At 36.0% G+C, this 27,972-nt stretch overlaps 5 protein-coding genes across 11 annotated transcripts in view; 2 read left to right on the forward strand and 3 right to left on the reverse strand.

Annotated features, from left to right (window-relative positions):
- Nucleotides 1-2,194, reverse strand: part of LOC105159229 (cytochrome P450 734A1) — a 2,682-nt gene extending 488 nt beyond the window's left edge. The window contains exons 1-5 of one of the 3 annotated variants that reach the window (XM_020692998.1): nt 1,824-2,194; nt 1,537-1,622; nt 1,055-1,299; nt 362-737; nt 1-101 (exon numbers count right to left, since the gene is read on the reverse strand). The exon at nt 1-101 is cut by the window's left edge and continues 488 nt beyond it. In XM_020692998.1, coding sequence (XP_020548657.1) covers nt 1-101; nt 362-737; nt 1,055-1,299; nt 1,537-1,622; nt 1,824-2,037 — 1,022 coding nt within the window. In that variant the 5' untranslated portion in view covers nt 2,038-2,194. Of the gene's footprint in view, nt 102-361; nt 738-1,054; nt 1,300-1,536 lie in introns of all 3 variants that reach the window. The other 2 variants (XM_011076217.2, XM_011076218.2) reach the window with 2 other exon arrangements.
- Nucleotides 3,207-6,360, reverse strand: LOC105159230 (protein indeterminate-domain 2). Its single transcript, XM_011076220.2, has 4 exons — nt 5,597-6,360; nt 5,098-5,494; nt 4,766-4,971; nt 3,207-4,303 (listed from the first exon to the last, which is right to left on the reverse strand). Exons 1-4 carry the CDS (start codon nt 5,742-5,744, stop codon nt 3,438-3,440), a joined length of 1,617 nt encoding a protein of 538 aa, XP_011074522.1. The 5' UTR covers nt 5,745-6,360; the 3' UTR covers nt 3,207-3,437.
- Nucleotides 9,678-11,846, reverse strand: LOC105159231. 2 transcript variants are annotated; one of them, XM_011076222.2, is made up of 3 exons: nt 11,663-11,846; nt 11,427-11,499; nt 9,678-9,921 (listed from the first exon to the last, which is right to left on the reverse strand). In XM_011076222.2, exons 1-3 carry the CDS (start codon nt 11,745-11,747, stop codon nt 9,912-9,914), a joined length of 168 nt encoding a protein of 55 aa, XP_011074524.1. In that variant the 5' UTR covers nt 11,748-11,846; the 3' UTR covers nt 9,678-9,911. The 2 variants fall into 2 exon arrangements, with proteins under 2 accessions (XP_011074524.1, XP_011074523.1); XM_011076221.2 differs by having other exon boundaries at nt 9,678-9,949.
- LOC105159232 (COP9 signalosome complex subunit 4) lies at nt 12,367-18,813 on the forward strand. 3 transcript variants are annotated; one of them, XM_011076223.2, is made up of 14 exons: nt 12,368-12,593; nt 12,690-12,841; nt 14,480-14,583; nt 14,665-14,725; nt 15,483-15,575; nt 15,666-15,766; nt 16,016-16,124; nt 16,950-16,994; nt 17,156-17,224; nt 17,312-17,403; nt 17,521-17,563; nt 17,982-18,041; nt 18,252-18,311; nt 18,550-18,813. In XM_011076223.2, the coding sequence occupies exons 1-14, from the start codon at nt 12,464-12,466 to the stop codon at nt 18,622-18,624; spliced, it is 1,194 nt and encodes a 397-aa protein (XP_011074525.1). In that variant the 5' UTR covers nt 12,368-12,463; the 3' UTR covers nt 18,625-18,813. The 3 variants fall into 3 exon arrangements, with proteins under 3 accessions (XP_020547882.1, XP_011074526.1, XP_011074525.1); XM_020692223.1 differs by lacking the exon at nt 18,550-18,813 and having other exon boundaries at nt 12,367-12,593; nt 17,521-17,598; nt 18,252-18,287; XM_011076224.2 differs by lacking the exons at nt 17,982-18,041; nt 18,252-18,311; nt 18,550-18,813 and adding an exon at nt 17,703-17,721 and having other exon boundaries at nt 12,367-12,593; nt 17,521-17,598.
- On the forward strand, nt 19,076-23,960 carry LOC105159233. 2 transcript variants are annotated; one of them, XM_011076225.2, is made up of 6 exons: nt 19,076-19,366; nt 20,324-21,851; nt 21,930-22,008; nt 22,207-22,619; nt 22,983-23,081; nt 23,387-23,960. In XM_011076225.2, exons 2-6 carry the CDS (start codon nt 20,418-20,420, stop codon nt 23,540-23,542), a joined length of 2,181 nt encoding a protein of 726 aa, XP_011074527.1. In that variant the 5' UTR covers nt 19,076-19,366; nt 20,324-20,417; the 3' UTR covers nt 23,543-23,960. The 2 variants fall into 2 exon arrangements, with proteins under 2 accessions (XP_011074527.1, XP_011074528.1); XM_011076226.2 differs by having other exon boundaries at nt 23,361-23,529.

The raw sequence follows: 27,972 nt of genomic DNA on the forward strand, positions 1-27,972 counted from the left end.
GGAATGTCGAGGTTTCCCAATTTAACATTCTCTGAAGCTTGCCTCATTAGTGCCACTGCTGGAGGATAGAGTCGAACAGTCTCGTTCATTATCATGTTTATCTGTCACAAACACAACCTTTGTCATCATCTTCCCACAATAAAGCTTGGAAATGTGCAGAAATTGAAGGTCGATTGCAGCTGAACTGCAAGTGGAGTGTATTACATATCTGTTCTCTTAGCTTTTATATGTTTCTATCATTGTTACAAATGCAAAAGTCCAATATCCACCATGTTAGAATTTCTATTCTGTTGGAGCACAAAAACCACGGATGGTGGAGAAAACCTTGAGAACTAAAGGATATGCTGAAGACTTAACTTACAAGTTTGAAATCAGATAAACTTTCTGCAGAGGGCCTCGTGCTGCTTCCGCATGTCACAAGAACTTCATCTCGGGCCTGGGTCTGCCATTCTTGATGATGTGCTAAAAGGAGAAGTGCCCAGCTTAAAAGATTGGCAGTTGTTTCCTTTCCTGCAAAGTAGAATGTCTTGCATTCATCTATGATTTCCTCCATATCCAATCTCTCCTCTATACCATCCTCATTTTTATATGGGGACATTAATAATGTGAGTAGCGCATGCCGGTTTTCTATGTTTTTGCAACTTTTCTCAATCAATGCTCTAATTGATTGTCGAGTTTCCTTATCTAGTTTCCACCTCATTCTGTTTTTCTTCGTGGGCAAAAACCTGCATCCACTCCTATCATTAGAGATCATGGAAGAAAATTACATTCTGTATTCGAGTAGTATATTATGAAGTTCACAAGATTAAAATTACTTGACAAGGTTGAAGATCAAAATCATTTTATATTCAAGTTGGCAATTCAAATAATAATGAGCAAAATGTTTTTTATATGCTATACAATATATTTCAACGTAGCAAACAAAACAATTTCAAAACGCTTTGTGCATATGAAAATCTTGCAATAATATCATATCCTATAAACAGTTTTAAGTACACAATTCCCATGCCCGGAAAAGGAAAAGAACAAAAAGACAATAAGAAATGCAAGGCACCTGAATCCAGGGATGTAAACACTTCTTAATGCTTGCAGAACAAGGGTGACTTGCTGTTCTTGCAGTTCAAAAATGCGCTTCCCTTCCTCAAAGCTGCTACCAAATGCTGTCCGGGATATGATGTCTGCTGATAGAGCTTGGAGTTCGTTGTGCACATCCAACTCAAATTCACTTTTCTCCGCTCTCTTTTCCTCCCATCTGTTTAGCATTTTTTCTGTGCTAGCTACTATTTCAGGAATCCAAACCTGTTAACATCACCAAATTCATTTGCCATCACAAAAAGCTTAGGTGCAAATCATTGTATAAGAGCAATGGTTGTACAAAGACCATGTAAATTAAGATTCATCCTTAACTTAATCTAATTACACACGTGATCCAAATAGGCTTCTCGTGAAATTACAAGCTTAAAACATGATTCATGAGCATGCATACAAATTGTCAATTACTTTGAAAAACTAATAAGAAAGAGTGGAAATCATCACCTTAACTCGCTCCATGTTAAAGGCCTGGGTGGCTATCCTCCTATGAACAGCCCATTTCTCACCATCCAGCCCAACAAGCCCATCACCTAACAACATCTTAGAAGAAGGATTAGACTTTAATATTCGGAACCGCCCATTAGTATTCATCAAAACCTCTTTGATAATCTCCGGATCAGCTACAGCCAATCTGGGCTTAGCCCCAAACCAATAAAGAAAGTTCTTCCCATAAAGCGTTGACCATTTGGAGTAATGCGGGATAACCCGGTGAACTACGTCGTGCGTGATACCTGAGATCGGTCGCGACTCCGCCTCGGCAATCAATTGCCGCCGGACCCCAGCTGAGTTCCCGAAGATGGGACGGTATGGGGGGCCTCTGACGCCTTGTTTTTCGAAGTGTTTCTGGATCTTAAGCGGCACCCATATGATTCTATGAAGGAAATAGTAAGAGAAGAAAACGAGCGGCGAAAGCAAGAAGGAGAAGAAGAGCAGAGTGAGATACATTTGCAGTGCAGCGGGTGTGTGTGTGTAAGAGGGAGGGAAGAGAGCTCTGTTGAAGAAAAGGAGAACTTTTTGCTGACTTTCAGGGGCGAGGGCAAAAGGGACAAAACGAGTCGACGTTACGCTCGCGCGAGATCTTATCAAAATCTATACTATTATTTATTTAGGAGAGCGCTATTAGATACAAAACACGGTTTTTACCCCGCTACTAGTATTTTATAATAATTTTCATTTTATCCCTTGTACTAATAATAATATTATTTTTCCTTAATTTTTTAATAATTATAATAAGTCAATATAAATATTTATATAATTATTTTTTTACAAATATCAGCATATTTTGTAAATATTATCAAATAATAAATCTATTTATTAAAAAAACAATCATAGTTTAATTATGATTCGATATACATTTTATGGCATATTAAGACAAGAGTCAACATGAGGAGATGCGTAGCAGAAGGGTCATACTGTTAGTTTCTTATGCTCCTGTGGTTCCGAATCAAAAGATAGTGCTAAATGTGGATACCAACAAAATATAATTTTACTTATATCATAATTAATTATTTATTTCAAAATATACACACCAATCGTATAATAATTACATTACAAGAACCATGCAATAAAAATTAAACTTCATAGAATTTCATCATAATAACGTTTTCATGCCCAATTGGTTGGAAATTCATAATGGGTAGCCACACTTTGGTATGGATTATTTTAAATTTTATGATATTTTTCATTTTATTTAATATATACACAGCATATATATATATTTTTTTAATAAAATAAATAACATAATTATTAATTGAAACAAAAAAATGCCATAAAATTTAAAATAGAAATTTTACATATTAGCAACCTTTTTTTTTTTAACAACAAAGCAGGTGAGAAATTTGTACTCATTCCTCCTGCAACTTTTAGAAAACACACACGCGCACACAAACGCTTTTGGCTGCATTGTAAGATCAAAAATATTGTATCCCAACTACAAACTTAAGAAGTGAAAAAATTACAAGTGTTTCCACTTTCCAATATACAGACTGTGCTTCCCTACCAGGGAATTGCTAATCGCCCAACATAACATAAAATGGACAAATTCTGACTCAAATTGATAAACAAATGAATCAAATCTATCACATCCATCATAAAGCAAATGTAATACACTTGTTATATAATTGGTCACTTTATTTGAAATTTATATAAATTACACGACAAGTGGATTGAACTTGCCATAATTTAATTCAAGTCTAACTAAACCCAATTTAATAAAATTTTCCGATAAAACGAAGCATAGTTATGTACAAAAGCGGTCGAGAGCTGGTATACATGCATCTTAGACCATTCTCTCCAACTTGAAAAACCAAGAGATGGACACAGCTTTACTTCCCTAACAAAAGGGACTACACTGAAGGTTTTCTATCAGCTGGATTGTCCCATGTGTCCTCGGCCCTTCTTACCCCAGCTAATGAAGCTGATGCCATGTCGAGCCCACCCCCGATTGAGCTTAAGAAGGCCGATAACCCACTGGAAGAAGTTTCGCCGGCTCCCACTCCAAGCCCGAGAAAATCAAGAGTCAGGGGCTTATTGCCATACAGACTTGTCGAACGGCTCATCATTGATCCATTAAAGACCGATGATTCGTTAGAGGAGAGCCCAAGTCTGAGACCGGATGCTAGTGAGTTGATTTCGAGCTTCACACCACTGGTCCAATGCAATGGAGTATTTGAAGATGATGTTGCCGACGCCATAGTTGAGGCATTGTCTTGAACTTTGGAGGGAGACGGCATTGCCAACCCTAGGCCACGGAGGAATGAAGAACTAGATGATGTTGCGCCAATCTGGGCGGCTTTCTGGAGCAATGCGGTTGCAGATAGTGCCGGTTGTGGGCTTGAACCATATTGCGGTTGAGGATTGACTTCTGACGCGGCTGAGAATAAAGATGATGATCCATACAAAGATGAGGACAGCGAGAGTGATATTGGGTCGATGGCTTGATGATCAGGTCCAGCCATTGCGCATATCAAGCCAGGGTATGATGCCGGCTGGGTCGGTGGTTGAGGAAGTTCAGCAGAGGTTGACGCATTGAATATACTGGAAAGAATTCCAGTGCGGCCGGACACAAGGCCACTAGAGGTGGAAGAGCTACCCGGAGCCATGGCAGACGTGGCCCGGTTGGTGGGGTTGATAATGGCTGTGGAAGATGATAAAGCTGCCGTTCCAGGTGATGGTTGTAGTTGAGCAGCCTGATTCTCCGGAGCCAATTCAGCTAATACCATGAAAAGAACATGGCAAAGAAGTGGAAAAATCACACGATCAACAAAGGGAACAGCTTTTTGAAAAGAAAAAGGCTTTAAAATCCTGAATCAGAATATGCAACAACTTGAACTTAAAAGCCAACTTTCGAGTAAAAGCAGATGCAATCATACACCACTTTCCCTCACGAAATCTTCGATCTTTGCGCTACATTATTATGTTGATAACATCCAACTTCATATATTTACCCTCTTTAACGCTGACACATTCAGAAAAGCCAAAAACACCACTTACAATGTGCGGGTGCAGTATAGCATAAACATCCACATAAAACAAGAAATCTCTAGTACAAGAATAAAAGCAATGGCGTTATTCCATGATGATCGTTTCGAAATAATAAACAAAAGCAACCAAACCTGAAAAACCAATTCAAGAAACATGAAATCCTCGCTAGGAAGTAATAACAAGACTTCACCTGAACTTTGTATGGACAGCACCGGGGACAACACGCCGGTGGACGGAGTAAGCGGAGGTGGCGGCGGACTGGAAGCAGCAGGGGGCGTCGCAAGAACCTGAACCTTTAAATCTCCACCTGAACTCGTGGCTGCCAGAGGTTGAGTCCGGGCGCCCTCCTGCGCCAATGCATCGCAGAACGCCCTATGCGTGATAAAACTGTCCCTCCTATTAATTTTCAGCACAAAACAACACCATAATTCAATCAGCAACAACAGTCCCACATATAAATGCACGCCAAAGAGTGCTCTACTTTTCTTGATTTGCTGCTATTTTACAAAGCTGAAAATTCACCTAGAAAACAAAGTGCCACAATCACAACGATACTCTCGAGTCCCACAAGTTTTCATGTGGGCTTTCCAATCAGAATGAACCGCGTATTTCTTGGAACACCGCTCGCACTTATACTTCTTCTCGCCATGTTTCCGGCAGAAATGCTTCTTGATCCCGGTGAGATCGCCGAGAGCTCTAGAGGGATCATGGTGAATACAAGTGGGCTCCGGGCACACATAAACGCGCTTCCTCACTTCTTTGCTGGTTCTTTGCCGGAGTTTCCACGGCAAGTTGTGGCCCCGCCTGTGGAGTTGCAAATTCTGGTCTCGCTGGAATCCTTTGTTGCAGATCTCGCATACAAATCTGTTTGTAGCCAGTAATGTCTTTGGCGATAAGGCGATCACTTCTGCATCTGGATCTATCAAACGCAAAGAGAAATCAAGAAAACGCGTAAAAATCAACCCTTTTGCCAAGAAAATCACAGACTTACAGTTACCAAGAACATATTTTTCTTTTTTACCAGGCATTCCCGGAAGACTCCGCTTTTTCTTGGTGGGCTGAGCTGTTTCAGCAAGTTGATCAGATTTTGTTTCATTACCAGCAGTGGGGATATTGGATTCTCCCGAAGCTGCTGGAAATGGAATTTGTGATGAATTCTCCATTTCCATGATTTCTTGCTCAAGACTCAACTGATTAATTTATTCTTTTCAACTAAAGATCAGTAATAGCCGAAAAGCTGAAACTTTTCACATAATTTCAGCATATAACGTAACTTCAATTCAGCTAAAGAAAACAACGGCTGTTAAAACTCAACCTCTCGTCTTTTAGCAATCCTTCCACAAACAAACAACCCACAGGGAAAAAAGCATCAACCCAGAAGCTACAGCCCAAAAAAAAAAAGCAGAAATTTACGGGTCTTGGAAACTGTTTTTCTTTCAAAACAAGAATAACAAATGATTCAGTCCAAAATTCAACACCCAAACATTAAATCCCTCGAAATCTCAAAGCAAAAAGCTCTATCTCGAACTAAACAAGAATGGGAGCGCCGGTTCAACCCAGCAGCCCGCCACCCCCCACGAAGCACCCCATGTTCATACACGACGGCGCTTTCAAACTCTTTCAATATAAATTCTATAATAATAATTCCTACTTAATATATATGTACTGTCTTCGTATTGAGAGAGAGAGAGAGAGAGAGACAAAAAGAGAGATTCGGATTGAATTTATTATTAATGCGACGATGATGATTAATATAGTGACAATGGTGAGAGAAAGAGATGTATACATGTAAACCCATGATTAAAGAAAGCTGATTGTTGTTGTTCCAGTTATTAGTAGTGAAGTGGCGGGAGTTAACCCTGGTTAATGTTTCAACTGTGGTTAAGAAATGAGAGCCTTCAGTTACACTTTGCTTCTTCGGTCGGAAGACATAGAATCCTGCCGTCCACGTGGAGAAATCTGCATGCCTGGACACTTGTCGGAGGAACTCGCTACTATTCTGTCTATGGGTTGTCGTTTAATGACCACGTTCGGTGTTTGAACCTTCAATGTGAAAGAAAGTCTTTGCGTCTGTAAAGACATTTATACCCCTCCCCCTTATAAACATGATGTACTTATTAGCTAATTAATCATTTTTTTAAAAAAATTTATATTAAATCAAATTATGAGTATACTGTATTTATCATATAATTCGTTCAAATTCGATCAAGTTAAATTTGAATTATAATTTGTTCTAATAAAATCGTCATTGTACTATGTAATACTTGCACACATATAATAAAATTTTTAAACACAAACATTTTAAAAATAAAAATTAATTATGACTACATGTAGAGCAGATTATGAAAATGAGTGAAACAACATATAAAAATAATAACGAGTTAATAAATAACATAAACCATTCAAAAGAACACTATAATTATATTATTTGGAAATTAATAATATAACCAATATTTTAAAATATAGTGTTTTGTTGTCCCAAAATTGTGGTTTATAAATAATAATTTATTTATTTTTAAATCAGTATAATCTAAGAAAATTCATTTATATTTTCATTGTGAATTAAAATACTTAATTGTACAATGATCAAGTTATCGATTTTTATAATAAAAAAAGAGCTATATTTACATTGAAATTTGTCTCTTTTTTGCATTAATATTCAATGTTTCATATGCCATGTATGTACGATAGAGTTTGGGTGGTGACTGGTGAAGGAAATGGCGAAAACGCCCCTGATTGCACGCACGAGTGGGATAGCACGTGGGGAAAAGTTTGTGGGTTTGGGGAGGTCAAAGGTCAAAGTAAGTGAAATTCCCTTGTGGGATAGGGATAATTCAAAATGATCAAATCCCTAATGTGGTAAGATCCGTGACAAAATTTGGTACCAAACAATGCACTATCTCTATCCATTTTGCCAACGTTTGTTCTCTGCCCCTCTAACACTTTGACTACATTGTTTCTGTACCTGCCTGCCCCCTACCCCCCCTCTCTCTCTCTCTCTGCAATAAATTTCCTACAATTCTCAAATTTACTTATTTAATTTAAATAGTTAATAATATTTGAGGTTCAGTATATTCTACTAATCTCGTATTTATGACATTCAAATAAATTATGGATCTATTTTATTAATTTAAGATTTTTACAGCTTGGGGCGCAATGTATTTTACATCGATTTATAGTAATTATTCGATTGTTTTGATATTTATAGTTCACGTAAAATCATACAACTAAAAAGTTCTTATAAATAGCCACCTTTTGTGCATTATGCAAAACTTTGGCTATCATATCATTCTTAACCTAACAATTTGAGCTCAAAATTCTTACGATAGATGTTGTGTTTGAATTTAAGTGTGTGCCTGAGTTGGACGTGTACGTTTAAAAACAAATTATATATTCTTTAGACATGTTGTTGTGTTGTCTTTTGATTTATTTGACTTCTGAGTCCTAAGAAGGCTGTTTGGCAGTATTGTAACATTAATTACTGGTGATTAGATATTCCAAGTATTCATTTGAAACTTATTACGCTTATGATTATACATAATTAGATGAGTTGGTTGGATGAGAGCAGACCAAAGTTCCAGAAAACATTGGTCTTTCTCTCTCTGTCAAAAAATATTATATTAAAACCTATACATATGTTGTTCTTTTTACTGAATTCTGATAAATTATGTACTTAATTGTATTAGTGCCCAATGATTAGGCCTCGAGACATTTCTAAATATATTCCTCACTTGCTTGCCCAAACTGGTATCAGACATAAATATCTCCTTCCTTCATAGTTGTTAATAAGCTTTAAAACCTTTCTCTATTTAAAGTCACAACAACTGCGAAAATCTTGAAAAGTTTGCAAATATGGTATTAGGTGACTTGCGATTCAGTTGGTACTCCATTGTACTAGTTAGTGTTCGTTGTGGCTTTATATGAACCTCACGATTTTATTTTAAAAAAAACACATCATAGGAAAATTAGACATTAAGAATTATAATCCACTCAAATGTTACGTTCTGTAATTAAAATGAGATGTTTGTCTGCATTAATAACCATTATAAGTTGTCTCTTGCTCCAGTAACATGAGAAACAACCATATTACAATAAAATAACATTGGTTAGACTATAGATTTGGATAATCTTGAATTTTAGGGCCACCAAAAGAATTTGAACCCCTCACAAGAAAAGATGTATGGTGGAAAAACATACAGCTGTAATTGCAACACATTATGATGAAATGAAATGTGAATAGAAGGCATAAATATGATAATACTAAAATAAGTGAATTGTTGCAATCATCAGCATTTTGATTATGTTTGTATGGGTTGCAATGTTTGGTTTCTAAAGTTTAATGATAAGAGGAGATGGGCTAATAATAAATATATAAAGACTATTATTATTATGGGTATTGGTCAATGGCACCACTTATTTTGAAATACATAGCAATTTTGCATGTGCAACCCTACATGCCTAAAAAAGTAGTACCACCCTTCCCTGTTACCTATTACATTATTATATGCGTATTTCTTTTTGAAATTTATGTGGATTCCAGTCCTCACATATTTGGTTGTAATTATAGCCCCCTTGACGGCCGATAAAGCTAGTTTTCTTTCTTGTTTTGGATATTTTCATATATGCCTCCTCTTTAGACTGGCTCGAGTTGAATTTTTTCCTATAATTTAAAGGGATAATTACATTTTAAGCACTTTATTTATAATTTATATATACAAATTATCTATGTTCTGCATAATTATAACAATAGCTCTCGACAGTTAAAAAGTAAAGATGATTTGAGTAATAATGTTGATACTTTTTTAAGACACATGTATATTTTTTTATAAATCATTTATATACATGATATTGACATTATCGTGATGTCAAATGACTTGTAATCCACTCCTGAGTATTACGACCAAACAATGAGACAGGAGTTCGTTCTCTTATTTATTGATAAAAGAAAATTTTGGCTATTGCTGCATATAGCAAATGTAATACGTATGACATGTGATTGGTTTAAATTTGGTTAAATTCAGTCTAAGCTATAGTTTCCCAAATAACACAACATCTTTGAGTTTCCAGGGACCTAGACTTGAGGGTAACATGGCCAAGCAACATGAATGAACAAACCGATTTCATCTTTCACAACAAGTTAACAGACGAATTTGTTCTTTGACCCGTGGTTCAGTGCACAATAGCTTACGACTACCGATTTGAAGGTTTATGATAAAGAAAAGCAAAAGTAGATTTACAAGAATTCAATTGACATATCTTGGCAAACTGCAACTGTTGTTAGGCTGTGGTCGGACTTCCTTATTCCTCAGCCTTCCTCCATGACGTACAACTCCGTGCTAGTGTCCACTACACAAAGCATACTCAGTGCATATGCCTACAAAAACATAGAAAGCAAGAGAAATATAGAAGCAAACAATCAATTAAAAATGCAGAGAGGATCAATTTACTGGATTAGGAAAGCAAATTCAGAACATGTTGGTTTATTAAATGGGAAGGTGCATCGTCTGAAATTGAAACTCAAAAAAAGCTCTGAATTTTCTAGTTTAAGCCATGACACTCAGGTCCTTGCTTCAGTATGCAGTTCCTCTTTTAGTAAACATTCTGAAAAATTGAAGAAAACTACTGAAACAAAGACATACAGCGACTGGCAACTTCTCCCAATTAGGATGGTAACAGGCAAGTTATCGATCCTTTTCATAGTGTAACATGCTGGACATTCTATTAAATGGGCAAAACGGGTGTTAAAAGATCAGCCAAAAAACTCATTTCCAGAATTTCATCACATTCTGATTCACAAATTCAGATCAGTCTCCTTAGAGAAGTATATCAGAGCAGTTCCACTACTTAACTAATATGGAAAGATGGCCTTGAGTTGGGATCAGGGCTTGGAGGGACATTTTGTGACAGCTGAAGATCTCATGAAAAACATATTTACACCATTAAGAAGAAATTATAAAAGGTGTGTGTTTGCAGTGGAAGATATCCCTCATATAAGCATCTTCAGTATTTAATATGCATCATCATCGACTAGGCCAAGAACTTCACTAAATCCCCAAGTCCTTGCAATTGATGCTGGACGGAAAAGGTTGGAGTCAGAGCAGTAAACCATGTATTACTAGTATATTCCTAAGAAATGGTACTAGAAGACTTTTGGCCAAAGTCTAATTGAATTCAAACCAAATTTACATCATTGGTTCTCTCAGTAGCGCTCCTTAACATTCAAAAGATGCTTGTAAAGAATAGAATTAATAGAACAGAGACCATCCATCTACCACCTTGAAGATAGTTGTAATGCCGCATTACACTGGTTACTTCATTGATAGTATCAACCACTGGAAATGCAAAACAATGAACCTAAAGACAGGAGTAGTTTTGTATATAATTCATCACTTTGTTAAAGCATTCTAATTCTGTGAATGACTCTAAGATTGACAGTAATTTTGGAAGAAATTGAAACTAAATCAATGTATGATCTGTTCATACTTTCAGCGGACGAGCTTAACAAAAGACACCCTTAAAACATGTGTTTAGAACATAGTTGTATTGCAGATTCATTGTTCTGATTCAATAATTGAACATAATACAACTCAGAAATACCTCAAAATTTTCGATAAATGGTTTTCTTCGCATTACCAATTACATCTGGGATTCACATTTTCAATGCAAGACAATCATTCATCAAGGCAATTAACAGAGAAATATAACTGGAAGCCATAAGAATACACAACAGATGAAAATGAGAAAAAATACATATACTGACTAAACATCAATAATACAAGAAAAAATAACCTGAAGATAAGACAATTATGTGCATGAAGCTACCAATCAATGGACGAGAATTCTGAGCTTACCTTTTGCAGAAGTCAGCGACGTATCGCGAACTGTTGTAGAAAACAAACCACATCAACACGATAACCAGCGTATCTTGGAAACTTTAAGGCTCACAAAGATTAAACCCTAGCAATCAATTGACTCGAGAATTTTTCTCTATCAATTAATATCAAAATTACCCATCAACCCACGCTATGAACAAATCAAATCCCAGGAAAAGGAAGAAAGGGGCGAAAACACAAACAGAAAAGGATACTGAAAAGGTAACGCTCCCACCAATCCAGCATGTAGAGCCCGAATGTAACATTGTAAAGATAAATCTTGCGTTGAACCCAGTTCATCACTGAGGATTCGCGAATCGGTTTTGGCTGGAAACGATGAACTGGAGAGGTGAAGATCACACACTAGTTATGCAATTTTACTGTCGTGGTAATTAGTGGCAGCGGTAAATCCACTTTACCCTTAAACCTTAATTAGGGATATATGCGTATTTTTGTCCTCAAATATAATTTCTAATTCGATTTTAGTTTTCAAACAATTTAAAATTATAATTCGGTCCTCAAAATTTATTTTTTTTTTACTTTTGATCTTTACGTTAATTTTTTCGTTAAATTTAATAAAAATTTTATTTAAAATTTTTTTCTATTTTAAATGATATTTCTAATAAATTTAATAAAAAATTTAACGAAAGAACAAAAAATACCAAAAAAATTAAAGTTTGAAAATAAAAATTACAACGTTAAATTATTTAAAAATAATTAGTGACTATATTTGAGAGTTTTAAGTATTTTCTCGAGAGTTTTAAGTATATATTTTTTATATAAAAAAATATTTTTTGAATATTTAATTATTATAACTAAGCATTGTGGTAAAAAGTAAATGTATAATCAATAAATCAAAATTTAATTGTTTAAAGTAGCGGAAATTTGATAATATTGAGATTAAGGGGAGGCCATATTTACCCACTTCGCATTTCCAAACATTAAAATAGGGTTCTAAAAACTATTCAAAATTGCGTCAGAAGAAAAAGAAAGGAAGAACTGTCCAACACACAGTGATGGAGAGCGCATTCGCTAGCGCGTCAGCGATCAGTGACCAACGGCAAAAGATCGAACAGTACAAACACATTCTCGCCTCCGTCCTCTCCTCAAACGATGTCGTCCAAGCCAAACAATTCATCGACCACAGTTGCGGTTTATCTCCCTTGGTTTCTGTCAATTCACCGCCTCGATTTTCGTATACCTATTTTGCTGTAATTTCGGTGGTGGTTTTTTGTATTTCAGTGTTATCGGACGATGTGCCGCTTGTGGTGTCGAGGCAGCTCCTGCAGATGTTTGCCCAGGAGCTAGGGAGGTTGGAGCCCGAGTTTCAGAAGGAAATTGCTCATTATACTCTTAATCAGATTCAACATCGTGTTGTTTCCTTTGAGGAACAGGTGATTTTTCAAGATATTTCGGTTTTTATTTGACTTCCTGGAGTAGAACTGGTTCGGCTCTAGTATTTTGTTTCGCCTTATGCGTATTATGTAGTGGGATTGTTTCAGCTGATCTGTGTATGCGTTTCTATTGTATTGATACTGAGTTAAGTGTTGTTTAGTAGTATCAGACCTTGGAATTTATCTACCATGACCTGCTGGTGTAGCTGAAACTGATATGTGCACTGTGATATTTCTCTGCTTGATGTGTACATGTTCCGGAGCTTATTTATGGCGGAAGAGAAAGATTTGGATAGTTGTGCTCCTAGATTTATGATATCTAATTTCCTTATTTACTTTGGAGAAATTTCCAGAATAAAATTTCTAAATGTAGTTAGCTTCTCTGATTTGATTCTTTGTTTTATAGTGCCTGCATAAATGGGCTTAAGAGCAGCCCACAGTTGATGAATGCGTTGAGATAATGATGTTTCTCTAGCTTAATACATGAATTAACTGGATGGATTAGGATAGGTTTTCTTTTGTTTTCTTGTCCTACGTCATTCACTTATAGTTACTGTAGCAGCTCTTCCATATGTGCAAGTATGTATTGAAGAGCCTATTACCTATGTATGTAATGTAATATGAGATGAATGAATGCCTGTACAGTGATAGATCTTTACTGATACTTGTTTATGTTACTGATCTTTTTATTGACTTAAATCTGAGGAATCTGAGACTGTTTCTGTGGCAACACTATGGTACATTCATGGCAATGACACGTCTTAAATTGTCAATGCTCCCCCCAAGGCAATTGAAGGAAAAGGAAAAAACGAAATGACCACTGATTGGATTTGGTTTTGGAGTTTTATCTTCTTTGTATTGTTTTGCTAATAGATTTTGTTAAGATGAACTGCTTCTTCAAAGTAGTCAAGCATTTCATCAGAAAAGAAAAGATGCTTTTGGTAAACTGATGGACTGGAATGAGCAGACATAGTTATGAATTGTAGAACAGTCGCCCATTTGATTACATTGTTGCTGAATCTGCCTCTTCTTTTGATTCTCAAAATGAGAAAACAAATAAAATGGGAAGAAACTATATCTGAATCTTCGTTTAAGTTTGCTCTAGATGCTTGGTCGGTGTATTTCTGTTACAATATCTAATTTTCTAGCTTTCCCATAGGGCCATGAAGTGTATCCTTAAAGAGCAGCAGATATCCTTAAAGATGCTGCTGGTTAATGACCTGTTCATTGAGTCTGAGTCTTCATTGGTGAATCTCTCTAGATATTAGCTAGGATGCTTTAGCAGACATACATTTGCTGGTAAAACACTTAGGACCTTGAAGAATGTACTTTTAAGATGCTTGTCCTTGTTCCTTTAGCTTGTCAAACAAGGAGGAATGTAATGTTTTTGTTATCCCCAAATTACACCCATATATGCGTTGTTTTCTGTGATCAGAGCATGACATTGTTTTATATTAGTTCATATCTCAAGAGTATTTGGTTTATCATATTTTAGATAATCCGGATCTGTTGAACTTGATTACTATAATGACAGTCATAATTATTTTTCTGTGGGCAACGCCTAGCAATGCCTTTATCCTAGTATTATTCCCATAAATTTATGTGGCGCAAGATATTTATATGCATCTGTCAGTGCAGGTGTTGATCATCAGAGAAAAGCTTGCCGCACTGTATGAATCGGAACAAGAATGGTCAAAAGCTGCACAAATGCTTAGTGGCATTGATTTGGATTCTGGAATGAGGTCTACTAGCAGAATTTTCCCTTGCATTGAGGCGTATGTCATGGCATAAATTTAGATTCTTTGTTTCTCTTATTTGTACAGAGTAATTGATGATACCTTCAGGCTGTCAAAATGTGTCCAAATTGCTCGGCTTTACCTTGAGGTACGTCTTAACCTGGTTGTGTATGCTGTCCTCCAACATTATATTTGACTACCTTCTCATATGGACAAATACCTTATTTGGCATACAAATGTATCTCTGAGCTGCTTTACTTTTTTAAAGCTTACTGGGATATGCTCCTGAGTCAATAATTTCCCTGATATTTTAATTATATTGTATCGTTTGATGATCGCATGCCATCGGAAAACAGGCGCTTCTGAAGAAAATCTTATTTGGGCCCTTACTAGTGATTCTTTTTTCCCTTAGTGTACGATTAAGAGAATCAAGGTTGCATTTTTCTAATTAAGCCCCTGAAATACTTCTTATCTAGTTGATCTTTCTTAATGTTATTATTACATAATTCTTTCTGATCCTATTTGAAAGGGCCATGGTAGAGTCACAGACCCAGTCTTTTATTTCGTTATTATATATACGGTGCTAGCTCTTCAAGCTCAAGGATCCCTCAGATTCTGTTTCAAATCGTCATATTTCCGTAATACTCAATTTACTCGTGTAATTTTGCACTGGTGTCTTTTTTAGTGTCAAGCAGCATTACTCTAAGTATGCCTTATTTTTATGAAAGAAGCTTTTGATATAGAAAGGTGTAACCATATTATTGTCCTTTCATTATTACATCTTTCATAATCCTGTTCATTCTACTGTTACTCACTTGCATTTGTTCTCTCTTTTATCATGTCATATCTGATGCAGGAGTTAATGGAGATGTAACTGGACTGATATGCGTGTTTCTTCTTTGTAGGACGATGATGCAGTTAATGCCGAAGCTTTCATAAACAAAGCTTCCTTTTTGGTTACAAACAGTCGACATGAAGTGTTGAATTTGCAATACAAGGTTGTACTTTGCAATTGGCATTGCTGGATTGGATATCTGTTATGTCACTATTCTGCTAATGAAATATCCTATTCACCTTTTTTTTCTCAGGTTTGCTATGCGAGAATACTAGATTTGAAAAGGAAGTTCTTGGAAGCTGCTCTACGGTATTATGATATATCCCAAATTGAGAAGCGGCAAATCGGAGATGAGTAAGTGTCTGGGTAGTGGTTGTTACTAATATATAAATGATTTCGCTTCAAAACATAGATTAGTCTTTATGTGGTTCACCTTTGGTTGTTTCTCTAAGCATAGAGCATACTTGCATGCACACAGAGTTCAAAAACCCATTGGCCACCACCTGTACATCAAACCCTTAAGGATTAGTCTTTTGAATTTAAACCACTGGAGATTTTCTTCATATAGCTATTGTGTGGGCTAATGAATATTATCTATCACAGAGAGATCGATGAAGAAGCACTGGAGCAAGCTCTGGCTGCGGCTGTGACTTGCACAATTTTGGCTGCTGCAGGTCCTCAACGTTCTCGTGTTCTTGCCACCTTGTACAAGGTATTAGAAACTATTTACCTTTTGCTCTAGTCTATTAGTCTAAGTTTGCTGGTAGACCCTAAAATATCAATCAAGCATCCAGAATTTTGTCAAAAAGCTTCTTGTCTAGAGGCTGTGGTGCATTATTCTTTGGGAAATTCCTCCTGTCTTAATTGTATTATCTGGCTCACTCTGTTCTCATTATGGCCCTCAAAGGAAAATGCGATGGCCACTTCTCGCATACTTATGCTGCCTGTCATTCCGGAAAAGAACTAGTTATTGGTTTTTATCTTAAAATTTTTGCCCTTGTTAAAATGCCTTTTACAATTTCTTTAATGTGATAAGTTACCTCTTAATGAGACATTGAAGTTGGTGGAAGTTATAATAGATTAAGACAAACTGTGTAGCACAAAATTGCTACGTCTTTATTTTCGAATATGCAGCCATGTTACAGTGTGTTCCTTAACTTTAAAGGGGGCCTCTTTTATTATATGAGCTGACACTTGTGACCAAAATATGTATATCATTCAATTATGTCTGGAGAAAATTTTGGAGTATCTTTGCATAGTTAGGCGTCTGCCATTTCATCCAGCCAAGCTTCCTGGAAAGCTGATTGATTATTATGTTTCTTCTTCATATATGCTATCATGTTTTGCTAGTTTGTGGACTTATTTTCGGACTGGTTATATGTTTCTGATCACATAGCTGATAGGATTGGGCCATCTTGTAGATTTTAGCATTGGCGTCTGAAATGTGATTGTCCTGACTAATTCATTCTGAAGCTAACTTAGGTTGTTTTTTGAGCTATTGAAATTTGAATCCTTTCTTTCCCATCTCTGTCAACAGGATGAACGTTGCTCTAAGCTAAAGATTTACCCAATCTTGCAGAAGGTAATTTAAGAGCTCTTGATTATACCAACTTTCCTTGCCGACAGCAATTGCTTCTAAGACAGTCACCCATGTGCCATGTCTCTAACACCCACATTCACACAAACACGCTGTTGCTTATCTTAAGTCTGCTCATTGTTTTAGTCTGACATGGGAGCTTCTAGGTTTATTTGGAGAGAATCTTGAGAAAACCAGAAATCGATGCGTTCGCTGAAGAACTGAAACCACATCAGGTGGGTGCTCAAATGTTTACAAACATCTCATTTTCCAAGTTTCTGTTTGTGATCAAATCGCTAGTAACTTTTATTATATGTTCACAGAAAGCACTTCTGCCTGACAATTTTACTGTTCTAGATCGTGCTATGATTGAGCACAATCTCTTGAGTGCTAGCAAACTTTACACAAATATAAGGTGGGTCTGAAATTTTCCCGCTTTAAATCAATTTTCAGTAGATTGAATATACTTCATTTCTGATATTATGCTACTTAGTCTGTATAATGTATTTAATCTTGAATTTATGTTGCACAGTTTTGATGAGTTGGGCACATTGCTGGGTATCGCTCCTCAAAAGGTTCAGTCCTCAACCAGAAATGATGCTTCTGCATGGTGCAAATAATGGTTTCCGTAGAAATATAGAAAATGAAAATGTTTTATGTGCTATTTCTCTTTTTAGTTGGAAATTTACACCTATCTTCTTCATGCTTATCAAGGTAAAGCAAAGGCAGTACAGATTATAAATCGATTCTGTTGTCTGCTCGACCTTGGGCTCTTTGGATGGCACGTCCAATTTGTGCAATATTTTTGCTTTATTCCTAGTCTGGCTGTCCATGTTTGTGGCATGTCTAGTAACTCATAACGCAATTTCCTCCATTTACTCTCCCTTCTCATTATATTTTCTTTGTACTTGATAAATTCATTTATCTTATAGTGCTTGCACAATTCCAGGACTCATCAATACTAATTCTCAGGAAAACTTTAACTTTCTGCAGGCTGAGAAAATAGCTTCAAGAATGATCTGTGAAGATAGAATGAGGGGATCTATTGATCAGGTAGAACTTACCTTGAATTAGCGTCAAACTTTGTAAATGGGTCCATCTGATATTCGTGTGAGGCTGTTATCTATGTTCTGTTTTGTGGTTTGATAGTATTTCTCATTGAGTATTCAGTCAATATTTCGTCTATTCTCATTTCTGATGTTTAAGATTTAGATTAGCAATTTTGCGTATGCATTGAACAATTACATCACACTTCTATGTCAGGTTGAAGCAATCATACATTTTGAGGATGACACCGAGGAATTGCAACAATGGGATCAACAGGTATGCATTCTATTCGACATTGAGAATTTGAATCTTTTCTTTCCCATTGAGAATACACGGGGCATCCTTTCAACTTTTGAAACATCAGTTTACAAAGTTTTGAGTTTCCTCCCAAATTATAATGATCTATTATGGAGAATGAAGTATAACAAGTGGAACATGTTTTGGTTTGAATTGCATCTTAGTTGGCATGAAGTCTTTATGCGATGGGCTGAGATTTGATGTTTTGTTTTGGCAGATATTTGGATTGTGTCAAGCTCTCAACGAAATTCTGGATAGCATGGCGAAGAAGGGTTTACCCATTCCCGTCTAGTTAATTTTTTGACCTTTTCCTATGTGATGTCATTTGGTGGAAATGAAATCAAATTGTCGTCTAGTTGAACAGAATTTCATCCATGAAATACCCAAATATCACAACGTAGAAACCCCATGTTACTTCAACTTGACATGTTTTTTCATTCAATATTGACCACAATGAGATCGTATTGTTGATTACCCACTATTTCCTCGTTATTACATCGACCACAGCTCTACAAATCTAAATGTTTGTCAATGAAACATTTCAGATTAGAACAAATGCAACTAGGTAAGGATTTCATTAGGGCTATTTTATTTTATTAGGTTTTTAATAGAAATGATAATTACACCAGTACTTTAACAAATTGAATAATAAGTTCAATAAATATATCTATATAATAAATAATTATGAAATAAATTACAATAAAAATAATATAAATACGTTTAAATATATGATCTTAAATTGGTTTATAAAATCGCAAATTTTACCACTAGCGTGAATTCACTGGTGATATTCTTTGTTACCTTCAAATGCGCTGGAAAAGATGGAAGAAGGAGAAAAAGAAAAAAGAGGAATGCCCTAAAACTCCCCCTGGTGGGGCCGGGTGGATTGGATATCCCTATTTCCCGCCAAACCTTTCCCGCGAGATTGTTCGATTTACACACACAGACACAGCAATACATCTGACTAAACACTACCTTCTTCTCCTTCTCTCTCTCTCTCTCTCTGTAGGTGAATTTGACGGCATCAGTGTAAGGTGAGCCTCGGATATACACCACGATTGCTGACTGGCGTTTGTTTCTGCAAATTCCAATTTCAGTTTTACTCGTTCAGTTTGGGTCTTTGCTGAATCGATGTTGTTAGCCAACGATGCTAATTTAATAATTCTGTGCTTGTTCATTTTTGCGGATGGCAGGCGTCTGAATGAAAGCCTTATTTGATTTAAATTTGCTTTGATTGGAGTTTTTTGATGCATTATAAGCTCTTACTTGTGTGGGTCTTGACTCCAATCATTTCTGAGATTTATTATGAGGTGGTCGATGTAGCAGAAAGTTTAGCAGAAGTGTATTGTTGGAGCAATTTTGTGTGGGTTAATGCACTAGATCTGAGGAAATCTGTCTTCTGACTGTAATTGAACAATTCTCAGAGATGGGAAAAAAGTTAGCATGGTTTTCTCCCAACAAAATTTCACGTCTTGTTTTAGTTTAGATGTATACCAGTGATCTGGGACTTTTGAGGCATACTTCGGAAGTTTCTTGTGAGTCTGGCTAAGATATTGATTGATTCTTGATTGAGGTTTTGGGCTCCACATGTTATATGCCCAGTTCAGAAGTTTTGTTCCTTTTCAGAATGTGGTTCTAAGCCTGCTGATCATCTGCACTGTTCCTGATTGATTTGTGCTATCATTTGTATGTGATGTGCTTGTTTTTGGATTGTTAATGAGAATGTTTTTATTTGGAGCTATGTAATTGCAGTTGATTATTACCCTTACTTCTATTACTCTTTTACTTGAGGATCGACGTGCTTTGCATCATTAACATTTCCATGATAACCATGTCTGGGACACATGTATCATCCTGAACACAACAGTTTCTTTGCTTGCTTCCATAGTCTGGTGGTTGTGTTCCAGCTTCAGTAATTTAGAAATTTGAGAAAGAAGCTTCATTGGTTTTCTTCATATAAAGACAAGGCTAATTTCCATTTTATTTTGTAGTCTTTGGTGGTACATTCAGTGTATCACAATTGCTGTTGCTGTGAGTCACATGAGATAGGATCTGGAGAAGAACTTGTCTAGTTTTTCTGCTTCAATGGAACTAAGGGGTTGTGGAAATACACATTTCATCCAAATCATAAGAGGAGATTTGGTTATTAAAGGTTACAATACAGATTCTCATGGAAGGCCAGCCCTTTCATTTAAGACTATTAAGGAAATATACGAGGGTAAAGAAAGTGTGAAATATGAAGTTCCATGTTTCCCTGTGGCACAAAGAACATTAAGGGAAATAAAACATGAAATAGATGAATTTGTTTCAGATCCTGACAATGGTTTGGACAGTGATTTGGATGATGAAACCACATTGAGACAGCTTAAACAAAGGTTCCTAAAAAGGAAAAGGAAAGTTACTTCTAGGGATCAGAATTCTAACCTGGCATATGCAAACCAAAAGACATTGCAAGCTGAATCCGATCTTAATGAGCCCATTATCAATTGGAAATCCAAGAATTCAAGGAAGTTGAAGGCCAAAAAGAATTGCATGAAGGGAACTGTTGTCTCCTCTTTGACCACTGCCTTTGATATCAAATCCGAAACGAACCTTGTTGAAGGTTTGCCACAAGTTGGTCCTGACCTAGCTCTAGTTATTCGTGTCAAAGTTGAGGTTCCAGATGCCAATGAACTAGGATGCAAAAGAAAAACTTCTGCTGCTGCTGATGCATCCATGGGCCAAAATGAGGTAGCAAGTCCGGGTGGTGAAGCGTCAAATGGATTCCAGAAAACGATGGCTCAGCTAGAACTGAGAGAACCATTATATTCTGCAGAAGAATGCCTGAAGTGTGTTACTAATGAGATTTCCTACGAACATTTGGAGGACAATGAGCCCATTTCTGAACTCGACCCATCGGACGGCATGACTGGTAAGTTGGAAACTCCAGAATTGTTTTGCGATGAATCTCTAGATTTGGCTTTTTTGGAAATTGAGAAGGGCAAAGAGATTAGGGATAAAAATTCTTGCAGAAGGTCACTCTCTGATGACCAAAGTTCAGATGTGTGTATGCCTTCCAGAAGTTATTCTAGTATGGAAGAGATATCTGCACAAGGCAGTAGTTCTGGAGTCCCAGTTCCTCGTAAGGTTATTGGCTGTAACATTGGATGCACTGAGGATAAATTAATGACAGATGAGCAACATAATTGTCTGAGTGCCCCTGAGAAGATCTGCAGTTCTTCTCAGAAGTCCATTACTTCCTTGAGGATTGATGATAATTTAGCTCCAACCAATGATAATATAGCTGACGCGGAGGAATCATTAACATCTACCTTGATAGATCTAAAAAAAAATGGCTTGAACTCTAGAAGTAATATGGAGAATGAATTATTGAAGGCTGTGGAGAAGCAGGGTTCAGCATCTTCAATCACCGAGACAAAAAGTCAGTCCTCCAGAGAGCACCAAACTTCAGATAGTGCTGACAAAATTTTAACACCAGAATCACGTCAGCCTCCAGAAAGACTTCTTTCTACACGAAAGGTTAGGAATAATATTCTGCATGATATTTTTTAGTTTTGCATATATTTGCAGGTTAATGTTAACATTTTAAATCTGTAGGCCATCTCTCCGTCTTCTCAAGAGCAATTATGCTTGGCAATGAATTCAGTTGAGCTATCAGATGGTGTTGACCAACATAGTAAGTGAAATGCATGGATTTCTCTAATGATGTAAAAGTATACATTTATTGTGCATAATTTGATTTTGCAGAACTTTACTCTGTTGATTGAGTACCTAAAAGATGACACTAATTTAGAGAATATCGGTCAAGCATACTCATGTACAAAAAATATTTTATCCCTACAATCTCTTAAATTGTTCTCTTCAATGTCTACAGTTGGTTCAGAATGCAAAGGGCAGCTCTTTGACAGACAAACTGAGAAGAAGTCTTCACTTGTAAGACCAGAATTCCATCGTACTAGACTAACCATTAAACATGGAGGGCAGGGGCAGGTTGGCCAGAGAAAAGTCATCATAAGTTCCAGAGATATCATAAAGAAGTCAAAGAATGCAAAAGTCGATCTTGAGAGTCCTCGTTTTTCCCGCACCCTGCCTAACCTTAGTGCTGGATGTACGTCCATTCAAGGTTGTTCTGAAAGTGCTATTGCATTCTCACAGCGGCAGATGCAAGACATGGAGTCTCTTGCAGTGAAGCTGATGAACGAGCTGAAATCGATGAAGGACATTGTAGAGCAAAAGTTGCTTTTTGAAGCATATCGCAGTGCTTCCTTGAGAAGTGATGCAGATGAGGTATGTATGCTGCATGCATAGGTTCTCGAAGGTGCTTTCAGGACTCTGGCACCAGAGGAATATTCTTTGATCTTTGTTTTCTAGTTTCTTCATTGTGCTTTCACTGTGGTGGTGATACATTTCTAAAATTTAATGTGAAACTCTTGCATACATACATTGGCTTCAGGACTTGTGGCATTGTCGATCTGCTGTTCAATTATATTAAGAAGGCCATGCTGGTATTTTGTGCTTTGGTGGCCTGTTAATCAAGATTCAACTTGGAAACCTAGTCTAGTTCCTAAATGCATATTAAGACTTGTTCATCTGCATGTAAGCAGCAATAGACTCCGTTGTTTGCTAAATATGTTTATTTCTTCATTACAGGTAAAATCAGCAATTAATAGTGCTTCGAGAATGGAGGAAACAGCACGAAAGTGGCTATCCATGATGCAAAGGGACTGCAACCGTTTTTGTAAAATAATGGTTTGCACCTTCTGTTATTCTTCTGTAATTTCTGTTTATCGTTTCAGTAAGTTCAAGGGTGAAAGCTGAAAATGTTAAATGTCATTGTTTATCCTTCAAAATTCAGTTTCATATACAGTAAAGATATATTACTTCTAAGCAAATTGTCTTTGAGAAGGTAACAACTATTTTATGGAAAGGAGACTCTAGTTGTATAAATCTCTAGAAAAAGTTGGAGCATCTAGTTACTGACAGACAATAGTATTTGTTTTCTTGATTTCATGATCCCCTGATACCCAGGTTACATTGCCTCTTCAATATTGTAGAAACTGACTCCGAATGGTGTTGCTGCCTCCAATGATGCTGGCCCCAGGGAGAGGAAAAAGATTATTTTTGCCGATGAAGCTGGTGGTAAGCTATGTCATGTCAAACTTTTCGAAGATGGCATCACTTCCCCTTTATCTGATGGCGTCCAACAGTAAAGGCAATCAATTTAGTAACATATGGGATAGCAGCAATAAACTCGAGTATTAAAGTTAGATCGATATTAGCAGTCCAACTTGATGATATTGTAAGCTAGTTAACATTTTACATCTGATATGGGTTACTACCATATGGGTAGTAAGAAATCAACCTCCTGATGACCAGAGGAGCCGGACTAAGTTGTTGCTCTAGGTGCCTATTGTACTAAATAGAACCTGTTAATTCTTTTGCAGAAATATCAATATTTATGTATTTCTCCATGTACCTGTTCCATTGTTATGTAATGTATAATTGGCCACCGGCACTTTTCCCCTCGACTTTTTCACGTTGTAGGACTTTTCAACCATTGTACCTTGTATTATGATATTGCTGAGCCTGAAAGAATCTTTATGTCATTTGAAATAGACAATTACAGTTGATCTGCTCGTATTCTTCTCGGCCTATAGGATCTGCCTATAATTTGCTTCTGGGTTCTTTGTAACACAATATGGCCATGTTCCAAAATTTTGTTAGTTTTTAACTTTCATTTTGATGGTTGCACCAATTCTACACAAAAAAGAAATAAATTGTAATATATTAGTGACCAAAATCATGAGACATGGATATATGTAGGGATCAAAGTGACTTACACTAAATTCCACAGTTAAGCTTAAAAAAGAATAATTACGATCAAGGCCAGAAATTTTTACCTTTTTTTTTTTAATATAAAAAATTTCATGCAATTCATCAAAATAAAAGAAAAAACAACAAAAATTGATTAAAAATAAAAAATTATACAAAAAATGCAAAAATAAAAACCCTCTTTTAATAGTTTGCGCGGCTCTCCTCTCTTTATACGGCAGGCAGTGTGCAGTGGACATAAAACCCTAGTTTCCTAAATCCCTATTTAAACAGCCTCAATGGCCGCCTCCCAATTCCAGAACTTTCATTCGAACGGGAGAGCAATCTCTCCTCATACTTGTGATTGAAGATGATCCCTCCAATTTTCTTTAATTTGGTCCCTTCAAAAGATTTTTCATTCTTTTTCCGTAAATTTTATGTATACAGGCGGTTTTTTGTTTGTATCCTTTGGTGATGACTGCATCTGGTTTACCCTCTCCTAGTGCATTGTCGGATGTTTGCTTGGGGATATAACTGATGCATAAACCTGAATAGGATGGCTTACCAGCCCATTGCACACACTCTGTTTGTATTGCCTTGGTGTCAAATGGACCTTCCGATATTTTTCCTTCTTTTTTTTTTTCTGGTGAAATATTGGTTTTTATTTTTTTCGATTCGTTTTATTGAAATATTTCTTGTTTGAAAGGATGAAATTGCGATGGCAAATGAAGAATTTTGAATCTTATCCTACACACTGATTGTCTGTGTTGACTACCTACTCCGCTTATTATCTGATGCCACCGAGTTTTACATTGTGCAATTTTGATTATTCTCTATGGATTTCTTGGCTTGGCTGGTGGGATTTATGGTGAATGGTTTTCTAGGGAGGTGTGTGGATTAAATTGAGTTTTTGTTTGAGGTAATGAATTTAAGTACGTGTGTTCCTTTGGCTACATAATATGCATGCATAAATTATTGATATGAAGGAAAAAGGTTTGAGTTGTAAAAATGAGTTAATGCGGGATGTGTAACTTTGTCAAACATGTTTGGTTTTTTAGTGTTATGGGCTTGACTGGATTTTGTGTTTGCAACTTAAAAGTTAGAAGTTTCTCAATGATGAGAAAAAGCAGACGGGCGGACAGAACCTGATGCCGTGTTGAGTGTCTGCATAGTTCCTCTTTTGGAATGTCTCTGAGATACTCAGTTCTTTAAAATCCTTGAACTGCTTGTCCTTTGTGAGGAAAGTTTTGATACTCAGTTTTTCAGGGAAACCTCGGATTATTTTAGTGGCTTTCTCATCATATCTTGTTCATTTGTTCTTGTGGGCAATCTTTACTGCTCTGATGAACTTTCTACAATTATGTCTGGACATATGAAACCCCCATGATTGTTTATCCGAGTTCTGAGCAGGCCTTCTATAATTTATTTCTTTTACATTGTTGTATCCTCACCTATCAGTTGGAGTATTTGATCATCTGCAGAGGTTATTGATCTTGTGGTGGCTATGATGTTGAAAATCTACCTATTTTCTGAGGGGAGTTTTCCTCTTTGATTATAGAAACCAATGGATCCTTCTGAGCCTTTTCTACCTATTCAATTTTATCTGTAGCCCGCATGTAATTTTTCTATGTGATTGCTTATTGACTTTGGTCTTTATGTCTAGTAGTCTTGTTCTTAGCCTTTTGAAGTTGTTTTCATCTTTTGTTACAATTTCTCTAGAAGTAATAGACCATTGAAGTGAGGATTGCTGATGCGGATGCACAGATGACGATCAAAAAAATGCTTCCAGACTACAATTATCTGATCAATGGTTTCAAAAAAACAGAAGATTCTTTTTAATTTCAGATTTGCAAGCTCTACTATGACCGGAAAATGTTGTTGTGGATTTAATCTCATCTGTTAAGTATCCATAAAGTGTTATATTTTGATTTTCTTGTTTTATATTTTGACATGTGAAGCTCCCAATGATAGGAATTTAAACAATGTTTCAGCCTTGTCTGAATCAAATTGTTGAAAAACCTGTTCCATATTTTGAGGGAGCTCTGTTTTAATTTCTTTGAATAGATGATTTGCTCCATATTTTGAGAACTAACTGGCTGTCAATCTTTTGGACTTTGCTTTGCACTCAAAATGTAAAGTGTTGAGCTGAACAGCTGGATTTTAACTGGCGACCACATCCCAAGTTAAAAACTAGAGTACAGAAGGAAATTTGCCACTGATGGTCTGTTAAGCATGTAATGGCTCATATGGGAGCTGATGCTGTCCAAATCATCATGAGCTCTTGTTTTCTTTAAGCTTTGAGAATGATTACTTAAGTACGACTGGAACGGTACGGAGAATTAGGTGATTCCAGAATTCAGTTGCGAACTGTTGATGGGAGAGGAGAAATTTTATTGGTGGCAGATGAATCCTACCTACCTGAATGAGGAATCTGTTTTAGCACTTTGTTCCTTGTGAGGGTCACTTGTTCAATAGTGTAGGAGTTGTCATTTGTCATCTTTTGATGAATGCTAAAACTACGCTCCCACTTCCTTGAACTGTGGTTGAAACTAATTATTTTCTGTTCAATCTATTGTTTAGACCAGGACGTAATAAACTTTGTTCTAATTCATAAATGTTGTATAAGTGTTTTTTTTCCCTGGAAGAGAGATAAGTGTTATTTGTAATTTGTAAGAAGCAGTAAGAGCTCCAAGCATAATGTATGGTTGTTAATGATCACGTTTAAGAAGGGCTATGATGTGAGTTGTCTCTTGATATTTTTTGTTTGTGGGGAAATAAAAATAATGAATCTTATAATGAGTCAGACACATTAGAGTCCAAGAGTTTGATAGCACCATTGCTGTAATTTGTCATTGTTTTAAAATAGAGTAGTAACATAAATCGGAACTTCAAGCAGCGGAATGCATGCTAAGATTGTTGCGGCTGTTCAATAGAAACAAAGATTTTCACAAAGTCGTACAACCATGTGACTAGATGCCTGAAGCCAAGGGAAGTTGTTGTCTTATCCCATGTTCTTGTATATTCAAAATTTAGGATCTGCTGCTGTCCGCACTAGCCGTTTCACTATCACTTATTAAATATTTCATGATTGTTTATTTAATTAATTAGAGTATTGATTTCCACTGTGGGACTATAGTTGGGATACCAAAAGTAGTTACTTGTACTATTAAGTTTGGTCCAAGATATGTTATTATCTTATTTCTATGTTTTTCAATTGAAAGCAGAAACAACCATATTTTATAAGATTGAATGGGCAAAATAAAATATTACAGTATGTTGTCAGGGGGCAAAATTAAAAATTCATCCTTTTCTTCTCTGTATCCATAAATGAATATTCTCTTTTCTGCTGGGATGAAAACATGAATTTACTTTTCGAAAACAGCAAACAATACAGAGCAGTACTTATATTTGTGGATAAATTACAACCAACTCTTTTGAAATTTAGCATAACTATAAATATTTTTTTGTGGTTTGAAAAATTATAAACATCCCCTACGATGAAGTGAACATTACTATTTTATTTTTATTAAATATTTTTAAATAATAAAAAATATTTGAAAAGGTATAAAAAAATTGAGGGTAAAATCTAATCTATAGGTAATATTAATTCAAAAAAATTATAAAATATATATAAAATTATAATTTATAATTTTAAATGATATTTTATCAGTTCACCATAAAAATTAAAAAAAATAATAGAAAAAACTCATTATCAAACGAACGTCAAAATTAATAAAATATTTATAATTATATTAAACGTCTTACAAAATAATTGTAATTTACGCTATATCTCCAACGAAAATTTAGATCAATTCCAAGAAAGAAGACA

This window comes from Sesamum indicum, linkage group LG3 (genome assembly GCF_000512975.1).
Source record: "Sesamum indicum cultivar Zhongzhi No. 13 linkage group LG3, S_indicum_v1.0, whole genome shotgun sequence".
Lineage (NCBI taxonomy): Eukaryota > Viridiplantae > Streptophyta > Magnoliopsida > Lamiales > Pedaliaceae > Sesamum > Sesamum indicum.

Excerpts from the sequence above, each read along its gene's own strand:
- LOC105159233 (XM_011076225.2), top strand. The coding sequence starts at position 20,418 with ATGGAACTAAGGGGTTGTGGAAATACACATTTCATCCAAATCATAAGA. Across the intron at positions 22,620-22,982 it reads TGAGAAGTGATGCAGATGAG|GTAAAATCAGCAATTAATAG; the intron begins GTATGTATGCTG and ends TCTTCATTACAG. Across the intron at positions 23,082-23,386 it reads ACCGTTTTTGTAAAATAATG|AAACTGACTCCGAATGGTGT; the intron begins GTTTGCACCTTC and ends TCAATATTGTAG.
- LOC105159231 (XM_011076221.2), bottom strand. The coding sequence starts at position 11,747 with ATGAACTGGGTTCAACGCAAGATTTATCTTTACAATGTTACATTCGGG. Across the intron at positions 11,500-11,662 it reads GTGGGAGCGTTACCTTTTCA|ATACGCTGGTTATCGTGTTG; the intron begins GTATCCTTTTCT and ends AAAGTTTCCAAG.
- LOC105159230 (XM_011076220.2), bottom strand. The coding sequence starts at position 5,744 with ATGGAAATGGAGAATTCATCACAAATTCCATTTCCAGCAGCTTCGGGA. Across the intron at positions 5,495-5,596 it reads GAGTCTTCCGGGAATGCCTG|ATCCAGATGCAGAAGTGATC; the intron begins GTAAAAAAGAAA and ends TGCGTTTGATAG. Across the intron at positions 4,972-5,097 it reads TGTGGCACTTTGTTTTCTAG|GAGGGACAGTTTTATCACGC; the intron begins GTGAATTTTCAG and ends GAAAATTAATAG.
- LOC105159232 (XM_011076223.2), top strand. The coding sequence starts at position 12,464 with ATGGAGAGCGCATTCGCTAGCGCGTCAGCGATCAGTGACCAACGGCAA. Across the intron at positions 14,726-15,482 it reads TTGCTCGGCTTTACCTTGAG|GACGATGATGCAGTTAATGC; the intron begins GTACGTCTTAAC and ends TCTTCTTTGTAG. Across the intron at positions 17,225-17,311 it reads AAGAACTGAAACCACATCAG|AAAGCACTTCTGCCTGACAA; the intron begins GTGGGTGCTCAA and ends ATATGTTCACAG.